This window comes from Cyprinodon tularosa, unplaced genomic scaffold (genome assembly GCF_016077235.1).
Source record: "Cyprinodon tularosa strain WSP-4 unplaced genomic scaffold, ASM1607723v1 ctg318, whole genome shotgun sequence".
NCBI lineage: Eukaryota > Metazoa > Chordata > Actinopteri > Cyprinodontiformes > Cyprinodontidae > Cyprinodon > Cyprinodon tularosa.
Window position 1 is genome coordinate 173495 of NW_024039028.1, and position 12574 is coordinate 186068.

Genomic DNA, 12574 nt, shown 5'->3' on the forward strand with positions numbered 1-12574 from the left:
CATGGCATTACAAGGCAATTATGTACGTTCTCTCTGTTTTTTTTTTTTTATATCAAAACCCTGTGAATTTAAATCTACTTTGATCCCTGAGCAGTGGTAACAAAGGGGGAAATTCTCAGAAGTAAAGCCAACATTGCCAAAGTAGAAAGAAGAATGCTTTTGTTATTTGGAGTAATGAAGATTTTATTGATCTGTGTGTAATGCATAATTCATAGTAGATCAGGAAGTGTTTGCTTTGGGATGGAAACCTAATATGTTTCTTTATTGTCTATTTTGTTAGCTTGTCTGCCTGCTATTTTGACCAATAGGATGTGTTGAACTAGATCTGCTATTATTACAGCTTTTGTGAGACACTTTTCATAAAGTAGGGTATAAATACATAAAAAAAAAATATTTAAATTCTATAAATAAAGGTTTTCTGCCAAACAACAATGATGAACTGCACAACAGCATTCCATACCCAGCAATTGTAGTATATAGGCAAGAGATGTCAATCTGGTAAAGAATCTGGTTGTTATTCCAAATTGTAAAGGTTAACCTTTTTACAACATAAAACTAGACTAAAACTATCACATCGTAACGACTAAAATATGACTAAGACTAATAATAGTTTCCATCCTGAAGACTAAAACTAAGACAAAATCTAATAAAAGCTGTCAAAAACAACACTGATTGCACTGGTAACCAGAGAATACTGGGGAATCTAAGATGAGAAGTTTATGTTCATACCTGAGTAGTCCCCCGTGTGGGATTAGGAGAAAGCTCAGGAGATGCTAAGTTAAAAAAGTGTTAGAAGTGTTAGTACAGAAAAAGAAACTGTGTCAAGACACAAATAAAGAGATTTGTTCAACACTGAAAAAAATAACGCAACCATTTTCGGCATTTACTTAATCATATTTAATTACTTTAACACAATTGTTTTATGACCTACCCTGCTAACACGAAACAATTGTGTTAAAGTAATTAAATATTATTAAGTAAATACCAAAAATGGTTGCATTATTTTTTTCATTGAAGACCAGGTCTAGTTAAAGGAGAATTCCGGTTTTTAACACTTTTAGCCCATTTTCTGTAGTGTCCAGGATGAAATCGAATGATCGACACCAAAATTTTGACAATTGGTCCTGTCTCTGCTTTTTGGCTCATTTAGAATCCACCCCTGGCTGCTTCAGAATGGCTTTCATAGTGCATGTCCGATAATGTCCTTAAAACAACCTTAAACATTCTTTTTTTAAAATATGCTACTCACCGGGTCGTCAGCGCTGTTCAATGACGTTCCAAAAAAAGTTTCGTAAAGAAAAAACGTTCCTGTAGTGTTTTATTTAGCATTTTGTTCTGGAGTTCTGTTGGAATAGTCAATATTCCCCTGCCACCGGAAACAGTTGTAGTCTTTTCGCTTCACTCTGTGTACTCCGACGTCGAGGTGCTAACGTCTCTGTTAAACACTTTAAAAAACTCTGAAAATGGAATACGAAAGGTGGATTCTTGATTCTCGACGTCGGAGTACACAGAGTGAAGCGAAAAGACTACAACTGTGTAAACAGGCCCCATTTCCGTTTCCGGTGGCAGGGGAATATTGACTATTCCAACAGAACTCAATGGGATTTACAAAATGCTAAATAAAACACTACAGGAACGTTTTTTCTTTACGAAACTTTTTTTGGAACGTCATTGAACAGCGCTGACGACCCGGTGAGTAGCATATTTTAAAAAAAGAACGTTTAAGGTTGTTTTAAGGACATTATCGGACATGCACTATGAAAGCCATTCTGAAGCAGCCAGGGGTGGATTCTAAATGAGCCAAAAAGCAGAGACAGGACCAATTGTCAAACTTTTGGTGTCGATCATTCGATTTCATCCTGGACACTACAGAAAATGGGCTAAAAGTGTTAAAAACCGGAATTCTCCTTTAAAAGAAATGTATTAGAATAAAACAAGTTTCTGCTGTATAAGGGTGTTATTTACAAAGCAATTACTTGGTTACTGTCCACACAGATGACTGTCATTCTTACATATCATTGCACTTATATGAACATAAATCAACTGACCTCGGTCACATGCCTCCCCTGTGTATCCACTGTTGCACTCGCAGTATGCTTTTCCCAAGCCTGACACTCGACATCTGCCATGCTTGCAATGGGACGCGCTACAAGGATTGGCCGTATCCAGGTCCTGACCATCACATAGAACACCGGAGAAACCAGGCTGGCACCGACAGGAGTAGGAGTAAGAGTTTATTGGAAGGCAGGTACCATGAATACACCTGTACGTTGGAGGAGAAGCGACAAAACAGGCGATATAATAGGGAATAGATATACCTTACTAGTTCAGTTTCAATAAGCTGTAGAATTTTAATCCCACTCACTTATTGCCATCACAAGGATTGGTAACTTGCTGGTCACACAGAGCCCCAGTCCATCCTGGATGGCAGGTACAGGTGAATCCTTGGTGACCTGTTGGGTGGCAGTCACCCTGGATGCAAGTATCTCTCTGGCATGGCTGGCAGCCCGGCTCCACCCCATTTCCAAGCCATTGTCTGTTGTTCTGTAAATTCCCTGGAGCTGGAGTGTCTTGGTCCTGCCCTGCTCCCAAGTTCTGGAGCTTTCCGTTGATGTAAAGATTACGAAGGCATCCATGGAAGCTTGTACCGTTGCGGCCTCCTGAGCTGAGTTGAAGGGCAGAAAAGCCACCAGAGCCTGAAGCCTTTTCTGGCATTCCTGCACAAAGAGCAGCACAAATGTTGGATCTTAAGCACCTATATTCAAAAGTATGGCCTTTAAAATTTGGATTATTAATGTTTTTTAGTCATCAAGCTAAAACACTATCTGATGAACACTAGAAAATTCCCTGATGTTCTCCTCTTACCATTCTGTAACAGGTTTTCAATTTATCTAAGTGACTAAAAAGGGAAACTGCAGTGGCTCTGGTTATATTGGCCAATACCACTGAAGGAATTTGAAAAAATAAAGTCCCACACTGCTGTTGGGAAAAACGAGAAAACATACTATCCTTAACACTCATGGTGAAAGCAATATGGCCGCACAAGCTAAAGACATATCAAGGATACCGAGCACCAATATCAAGTTCAAGTCCTTCACATTAACATCATGATGGGTCAAACAACTCAATAAGGGATTAAACAGGAAGTTATCGTTCGGTTTAAGGGTTACAAAATCTGAGTTTCATCTGCATTACAATAAAAAGCATTGTTTAGATTAAACCAAAGGGCACTAGATATAAATATAACAGAAGCAGTCAGAACCAGTCAAGGAATATAAAAAAAAAACTAGAGAAATTAATAAAATTTTTCAAAGTTAGCTAAATGTATACTTCCCAAATGCAATAACACATATGATTACACAATAAAAAGTATACCATAACATGGTAACTACTTTGCAGTTTGTCATTTTATCGGGATACTGATTTTAAAACAGTGATGGTTCTGACAATGCTCTGTGCACCAATAATAATTCTAAAATATAGTGGAGGATGTTCTCTTTCTGGGTGGATCAAAATAAACTGTCCTCCTAGTTGTCAGTCTTTCTGGTGATATGTTTACGTAAGGCTGTCCTACGTGCTCGTCCCCATTTTCACTTACCTGTGTTGAGTCTGACATAGTGGAAAAATTGCTAATCTTCTTTTGGAAAGTAAGCTTGTATGAGCGATGCAAACAGCAAATTGTAAATAGAACGTGCACAAGGAGAAATGGGCTTGTGTGTGCTCTGACACACATTCAATAGGCGCTCCCTTTCTGGGGCTAGTATTCTGGAGATTTGATGTATGTGTGATGTATTAAATGTGACTTTCCTGTTTAAATCAAGGTTTAGTAACTAAGACATTGCCATTATGTGGGTTCTTACCTCCCAGGTAAAGTGGGGAATCAATGCTGAGGGTGGACTGTTTGTTGATGGAGCTGATGGATTTGGGTGGTCCGCCATCAATGGACAGAGACAGAGTCTGGTCAGCTGCTACTAACTCCACAGAGTGGAAACTGCCATCGTTTACTGTCTCCACACTGAGAAAAATAGAGGAGGGAGAAACTGTAGCAGCTTCTTTCTTTAAAAGTATGTCTAAATCGGTTTTTATATATTGAACAAACCTGTATATCGCAGAAGGTGGGTAGGATCCAGTGTCGTAGCTGACCCTGAGACGTCCTCTGTACAGCTCCATTGCAATGTGATCATCATCACCTTTGTACAGTAAGACGCCACTGTCCTCGTCAGTAGCAATCTGTAAATACAGGTTGATTTAGCTGTTATTAAACACACTTGCAGCGTCGAAAAATCCCTTCATATTATTTCTTACAATGACAAATTAATTACTTGGTGAAATGAATTAGTATGTTTTAGTATGTATTAGTATGTGTACCTGTATTTTTCATCTGATTTATTTCCATCTATTTTCCCCATTATTAGCATAATGCTAACATGTAGAAAGTGTGCTCAGGGCATTGCTTAATGCCAAGCTTGCGTAGGGATCAGAGCAACCTCTTACACATGGAAAAGTGCATACAAGGGCTTCATCTTCTAATGACTTCTTTTTTATTTAAGAATGGAATTTCTCTTGAAACATCCTGAGCCGTGGATTTCTGCAGCCTTTCCACAGGTAATAAGGTTTTCTTTGCTGTTTCTCTAATTAGGGGGAGTGTTGACCGAGTGGTTAGAGCAGTGCTTTTGTGCTCTGAGAAGGTTGCAAGTACCAGTTCGATCCCCACAGCCTGAACTCTGGGTCTGGCAAGACCCCTAACCACACACTACTCCCCATGCGCCACACAATGGCAGCCCATTGCTCTCAACTGGGATGGGTTAAATGCAGAGAGTTAAATTTTAGGCTTTGTACTTTGACAGCGTATTGACATGAAAGTTGAATTCTTTTCTCTATTCTATTCTATTAAGGTTCTTATCATCCAGTTAAGGGGGAAAGAAAAGGCAAAATCTGCAGCTAATGTGCGCCTCCTGCATCTTCAGGTAATAGACTGAAATGTTCAAACCTTTGCATATTGTCTCTCAACCGAACCCTTTTTTGGAGGTTGGTTATAATAACGTAACAAAGGGCTAATTACAAATGAATAAAGCACTTTTCAATTTAAAAAAAATAAAATAATAGAGAACGATCTCTTATTACAATGAAATTACGATCTCCTTTTTTTCTCCTCAACTTGTCTTTGCCGAGACTAAATCTGATAACAATTCTGGAAAAGGTTACATTTGAGAAGCTTTTTCTACCCAAGCAGAAAATGTCTATTGTATGTCCATTGTATTGTAAGTGCATGGTGCAACAATATCTATAAATAGAAAGTAGACAGTACCTGTAGGCTGATGTTGGTCTGTGGTGAGAGGAGGTTGGAGGGAAGTTGCAGGTAGGACTCCCGGTTGACAAAGTTTACACTCACAAGCGTTTCACAATGTTCGCCCTCGTAGCCATGAAGACACTGACAGCGGGGGTCTGTTCCCACAACAACGCACTGAGCTCCATTTAGGCAGTCGTGGTTGTCACAGGGACTGGTTCGAGGGAGGACCATTGGGGGAGTAAACTGGCAGAAAAGCCCACTGAAAAAGTCATATTGGCACATAGATTACTTGTAGGACCGGCGGTTAAGCTATGCTTTCAATTGCTGTATAAACATAAAAGGTGTCAGGGCAAAAACAAAACTCTGGATTTATCCTGCATGCAAAGGAGATGATAAAATCTACTTCTAACATGGAACATGTTACAGTTAATGGCCCATAAGATTAAGTTGCTTTCATAGTCATTATTTTGGTTGTGTTCCTGACCTGTATCCCTCTGGACAGATGCAGGTGTATCCATTAACAGCATCAATGCAGTGACCTCCGTTTTGACACTTGTTCTCTTCACAGTCATCATAGTCCAACTCACAATGCTCCCCAACGTAGCCTGGAGTGCACTCACACCTAAATGTGTAAAATAATTTCAGATAAAAGATTTGACAGTCAAAAAAAAAAAAAACAGTCAAAAAAAACATTTTAGCTTTCAGTCGGCGTCAGTCAGCCCTACAATCAACTCACTTGTATCCCTGAGGGGTGAGAATGCACTTTGAGTCGTGTTGACACGGGTTCAGTTCTGGGGCGCAGAAGTCCAGTTTCTCCTCACACAATTCTCCTAGAATCAAACACATAAACAGATAACATCAGTTAGTGTTTATACAGTGATAATGTTATAAACAGACTAGAATAGAAAGAAAATCCATATTTTAAAAATGTATCTACTAAAATTGTGTTTAGGGAACTCTGCATCAGCATGACATAGAGCGAGTGAATATCCAGTGTGTGGCCGTGTGGGTTTTTGGGTGTGTGCTCTAATGATGGATGACTCTCTTGTGGCCAAGACCAACACAGGGGTCTGATAAATGATCTCATTGTTGAAAATGTCATATTCCAGAGTGTCTCTTGATCATTTGAATTCAACTGAATCCATGATGAGACACCAGGGAATAAACCGATACTCCTGGCAGCAGAAAGTCCACTCAGGGAATAATTACACAAATCCATGGGGATCTCGGTGAACGTTCATGTGTGTGTGTTCCTTTAATCTTTTTAAGTTGTAAAAAAATAAGCAATGGGTATTTAGAAAAAGGTAGTATTGCAAGTGAATACAATTTCTTTTAAAAGGTGCTCATAAACATGCAATTGTGAACTAAACACTTTGTATAGTATAATACGTGTTGATTGTATTTTCTTTTTAATCAAATGTGAAATGCTCTGGCAGAATAGGTGAGGCATTGACAAAATCCCCTTTGGTCGACTGAGATAATATGGAAATTTGAATTGAGCATCTACTTCAGATGTTTGATCAGACTTTGACCTGCTGTAAGGTCAACAACTTGGATATTTTCCGACTTGTCTCTGTAATTTAAATGTCCACTTAAATCTTAGGATTCAACAGATGTACAGTAGGGTAACAATCAGTGCTTCTAAGTTCAGTTGTCAAGGATTTGATGTGTAATAGTTTAGCAGAGTTGAATGTCTTCAATAACAAATAAACTTCACATTTTGTCATGTTAGAACCACAAACTTTTATACTTTTTACTGAGACTTGATGTGGAAAATAAATACAAGGAAGTTAATTAACTGTTAAGCTGAAGGACTGTCACGGATACAGTTTTGGAAAATGAAATACCTGTAAAATCAGCCCTACATTGAACATCCCATATCCCTTAAGATATATGTACAGCAAAATTTTAAGAACTTAAAGACTTGTCTGCATGACATGTCTTAAAGGTGGGGCAAAAAAAAAAGTGTGTATTATAAGTGTGTAGAGTATAAAAGAGCCATATTAATCCTAAGAGAGCAACAAAGGTTTGGAGTCCATTTAACAAAACGTATCATCAGGACAGTTTATTGATATCTGTTGATTGCACACATCAAATATATAAAATTTACAGAAAAGTGGCAAAAAGAAAGCCACTATTAAAAGAAGGCAAGATATGTAGGAGACAGAGTAAACATGTGAATTGAAATGCATCCTGTGTACTAATGGCTGAATTGAAATCTGGGAGAAAAGTAATACTACAAAGAGTCGACCACATGGTAGTGGTGGAATCATACTCTGGGGTTGCTTTTCTTAAGAATACCCAATTAATCTAGTAGTTAAATGTTAAAAGGATTGAGCTTCGATGATAATTCTGGAGCAGATCATGATGCAAAACTTGAGACTAAGAAGAAGGTTGCATTATTTTATGTCTTTGTTTTTTCACATGTTATACTCTACTGTCTGTTGCACTTACAAAACTTTAAAAGCTTTAATTTTTGTGGTTGTAACAGGACAAAATAAGCAAATGCATATGCCTTGCACTGTAGGCTCATTAGCCTTGTGCTTATAAGACATATCAGCTCATAGTACATTTACAGACTAACTGACATTTCATTGGACTTGCCACTCTGTCAATACAAAGGAGAGAAAAAAAATAAAATTTAGTAAAATAAACACAGGGATAATGCAGCAACCAGCCAATCCAAATATAACTATGTTCATTCCTAAAAACAGGTCCCAAAATCACATCAGAGTAAAGTCATAGGTCTGACTTTACTCTATAACTTATATGGATAATCAGATATTTATACATGATCTTTTTCATTTCTATGTTTTTCTATGTTCATTTCATTTCTATGTTCATTCTAAAAGTAAGCATTTGGGGGGATCTTAGGGATTAAAAAACCATATGTTTTTCTTAGGTTTTTGATGCCTGAATTTTGAATAAATGTTACTTTCCCTTTCCTTTAAGTCTAACAAGCTGACCTTGAGCTCTAATGACAGATAAGCAGCAAACAGGTTCTCTGCTCTATTGCTTCCAAGCAGTAAATTTGCAGCAAATTTGCAGACTTTGAGTTATCTGTTCAGTTATGGGTCAGATTTTCTATGGATTGTGCACACAAAGCGAAGGGTATGATTCAATTTAGGGATGGAATCAAAAAGTAAGGAAGGAGAGAGGGCGAAGGACAGGAAGGACACAGAGAAGACCAGACTAACCTCTCTCCACCTCATTGGTAGCAGCTGCAACCACAAAAAGATGACAGATGAAAAAAAGTAAAGCAAGAGAGCAGAGAGAAGACAGCAAACAAACATCCACAGGCAGAGAGAGAACATCGCCACAAAGGTTAGCAGTCAGAGACAATCAGCACATTGCAAAGGCAGACAGACATAAAGCAATAGAACAGAGATAAAGTAAGAATATCTGTTTCTCACCAAAGAATTTTAGATGAATGTGGGAATTTATTTTTTTATTTAGATTTCCATTTTTGGGGCTGGTTGAATTTACAACTTCAATGATTACACCAAAATAATAACTGGGCCTTTATGTTTATATTTGCTTCTGACTTTACCTTCTCTGTATTAGGAGAAAATCACATGTATAGGAAAAAACAAAAAAAAACATGAATTTACTTCTCCACTAATTTTTTTTTTAACATCCATCAGCAAACTGCATTAAAACCCCACAAGTTTGCAAAGAGTTATTCAAATGATGTAATTTTGGCAAATGGACCAATATTATTGGAGAAGATTTCAAGAAACACTTTGCATTATTTTTTTTTCTACAGGATAGAAGTTAAGATCATTCCATAGACTTTATTTTTGGCTGTTTAAGCAATTTTGGAACCAAAAATCTGTAAGAAATTCCACTTTTACATTTGCCCATTAAGCTGATAATTAATGTGTACAGGAAGTCGGTTATTATTGACCTTGGTGACAAAGTGGATTGTAAATTTGACAGCCAGATTTAAGCAACTCTATAGTTTCCTTCAATTGAGGCGAAATTAAAGCCCATTCCCCCCCCCCGAGAACATTTAGAGAGAGTAGTCCATGTCGTCATTATTACCTGACAGGATAACTGTAATGCACTTTATGTGGGGGATAGTGGCTCCAATATTGATAGACTCTAAAGAGTGCAAAACTCTGCGGCATGGCTTTTATACATCACACATTAACCCTATTTTAGCCTCATTAGAGTGGCTCCTTGTATATTTAGCATTCATTTAAAAGTTATTTGATTTCTTATGAAGTCACCCAATGGTCTTGCTCCATCTTATCTTTCTGAGCTTCTGCACTGTCATGCATGTACTAAGGTCAGCTGACCAGCGATTCTGTAGGTGCTGGAAACCAAAAGAAAGGTGGGGGGGATCATGCTTTTTGAGTGGCATCTCCAAAAATGTGGAACGACCTTCAATTGCGTATCAAAGAGTGTACCTCTTTGTCTGATTTTAAAACAATTCTAAAAACGCATGTTCCTATGCAGTTTTTTTTCTAATTGTGTTATATGTATTTTATGCTTTTATTGTTTTTATTAAGTATTATAAGCTTATAGAAAACAACAACAATGAAAAATCAATGAACCTAATTAAAAAATTACATATTGCATGTTTCACAATCATTCTACTTATGAATTAATCGTTATGATGTCCTTAAGAGTTTAAGTTAACTTAAAACTGGCACTCTATGAATAAGACAGACAGTATTTAGAGCAGCAAGGGTTTGTATTAGATCTAAGTGGAAAAGGTTAAAAAACAAAAAACAAAAAAAACAACAACAACAAAAAAAAGTGATTATAATTAAGATATGAGACAACAATTTTATGAGATTGTTGTACATTCTGAAAATGTCTCCTTTGACTCTATGTTCAAAATATGTGATTAAATACTGATTAGAATCAATGAAGTGGAAATACACTGAGGGTGAAAACAGGCTGCCAACCATGGACCCTCTTTGTTTCCTGCTTTTTTTAAAAGCACTGTGTTACCTGTGTATTCTGGGGAGCACATGCAGGTGTAGTTGTTGATTCCATCCACGCAGGTGGAGTTGTTCTCACAGTCGTTATCCTCACAGTCATCAATGTTGATCTCACAAGTATCGCCTTCAAAGCCCTCAGGACACACACACCTAAAGGTACGCATAAAGGCATATAATCGTTCATGATTAGGAAAATAGCTACACGCAGCAAACTACAGATGATATAAGATCTGTGGTAATAATGAAACTGGTGACAGGTTATCTGGTCATGGCGTCCCCTCTGGTAAGATCGAGTCACGCTGGCTGGTCGGCTCAGTGTCTGTGTGTGTGTGTGTGTGTGGGGGGGGCTTCTCCTTTTCCAGGGAATGGCTCTCCCTATCCCAGGCAGGGACATTTTAAAGTGTTTAATATGTTTTTGCATTTATTTTTCATAAACTCACCAGCTTCCCTTCAATGCAGCAACAAAATCTCCTCAAAATTTGACACTGCGTGTCATGATTCGGGTTAGTATACAGGTGCTGGTCATAAAATTAGAATATCATGAAAAAGTAGATTGATTTCAGTAATTCCATTTAAAAAGTGAAACTTGTATATTATATTCATACATTACATACAAACTCATATATTTCAGATGTTTATTTTGTTTAATTTTGATGATTACAAATGACAACAAATGAAAATCTCAAATTCATCATATCAGAAAATTAGAATATTACTGAAGACCAATAAAAACAAAGGATTTATAGAAATGTTGGCCAACTGAAAAGTATGAACATGAAAAGTATGAGCATGTACAGCACTCAGTATTTAGTTGGGCCTCCTTTGGCCTGTATTACTGCAGCAATGCGGCGTGGCATGGAGTCGATCAGTCTGTGGCACTGCTCAGGTGTTATGATAGCCCAGGTTGCTCTAATAGTGGCTTTTAGCTCTTCTGAATTGTTGGGTCTGGTGTATTGCATCTTCTTCTTCACAATACCCCATAGATTTTCTATGGGGTTAAGGTCAGGAGAGTTTGCTGGCCAATTAAGAACAGGGATACCATGGTCCTTCAACCAGGTACTGGTAGCTTTGGCACTGTGTGCAGGTGCCAAGTCCTGTTGGAAAATGAAATCTGCATCTCCAAAAAGTTGGTCAGCTGCAGGAAGCATGAAGTGCTCTAAAACTTCCTGGTATGTGGCTGCGTTGACCCTGGACCTCAGAAAACACAATGGACCAACACCAGCAGATGACATGGCACCCCAAACCATCACTGACTGTGGAAACTTTACACTGGACTTCAAGCAACGTGGATGAAGTGCCTCTCTTCTTTTCCTCCAGACTCTGGGACCTTGATTTCCAAAGGAAATGCAAAATTTACTTTCATCAGAGAACATGACTTTGGACCACTCACCAGCAGTCCAGTCCTGTTTCTCTTTAGCCCAGGCAAGACGCTTCTGACGCTGTCTGTGGTTCAAGAGTGGCTTGACACAAGGAATGCGACAGCAGAAACCCATGTCTTTCATACGTCTGTGTGTGGTGGTTCTTGAAGCACTCACTCCAGCTGCAGTCCACTCTTTGTGAATCTCCCCCACATTTTTGAATGGGTTTTGTTTCACAATCCTCTCCAGGGTGCGGTTATCTCTCTTGCTTGTACACTTTTTTCGACCACATCTTTTCCTTCCCTTCGCCTCTCTATTAATGTGCTTGGACACTGAGCTCTGTGAACAGCCAGCCTCTTTAGCGATGACCTTTTGTGTCTTGCCCTCCTTGTGCAAGGTGTCGATGGTCGTCTTTTGGACAACTGTCAAGTCAGCAGTCTTCCCCATGATTGTGTAGCCTATAGAACTAGACTGAAAGACCATTTAAAGGCTTTTGCAGGTGGTTTGAGTTAATTAGCTGATTAGAGTGTGGCACCAGGGGCCATCAATTTTGAACCTTTTCACAATATTCTAATTTTCTGATATGATGAATTTGAGATTTTCATTTGTTGTCATTTGTAATCATCAAAATTAAACAAAATAAACATCTGAAATATATGAGTTTGTATGTAATGTATGAATATAATATACAAGTTTCACTTTTTAAATGGAATTACTGAAATCAATCTACTTTTTCATGATATTCTAATTTTATGACCAGCACCTGTATGTTTCTGTGGGTATTCCTTTCAGAGCAGAGTGTGTTTCCTGTTTTTATACTTGGGGTAAAATGAGCTGCCAGACGGCTCTTTACTGCCTGACGATTAACCAACCTGGTAAAGTTAAGACTGCTGAACATTTCGTACAACCTAAATAGGGTGATTCTTTGAAATGTATCGTAAGTTTTAGATCCTGTCTGTTACTGCTGTAACTTT

At 38.1% G+C, this 12574-nt stretch overlaps 1 protein-coding gene across 9 annotated transcripts in view; it reads right to left on the minus strand.

The window, feature by feature from the left end:
* slit2 (slit homolog 2 (Drosophila)) overlaps window positions 1-12574 on the minus strand; it is a 139742-nt gene that overhangs the window by 3561 nt on the left and 123607 nt on the right. For 5 of the 9 annotated variants that reach the window (XM_038292791.1, XM_038292786.1, XM_038292784.1 and 2 more), the window contains 9 exons: window positions 10253-10392; window positions 8488-8511; window positions 6027-6120; window positions 5775-5912; window positions 5309-5549; window positions 4100-4230; window positions 3861-4015; window positions 2366-2717; window positions 2049-2263 (listed from right to left, as the gene is read on the minus strand). In XM_038292791.1, coding sequence (XP_038148719.1) covers window positions 2049-2263; window positions 2366-2717; window positions 3861-4015; window positions 4100-4230; window positions 5309-5549; window positions 5775-5912; window positions 6027-6120; window positions 8488-8511; window positions 10253-10392 — 1490 coding nt within the window. Of the gene's footprint in view, window positions 1-729; window positions 774-2048; window positions 2264-2365; window positions 2718-3860; window positions 4016-4099; window positions 4231-5308; window positions 5550-5774; window positions 5913-6026; window positions 6121-8487; window positions 8512-10252; window positions 10393-12574 lie in introns of all 9 variants that reach the window. The other 4 variants (XM_038292789.1, XM_038292787.1, XM_038292785.1 and 1 more) reach the window with 2 other exon arrangements.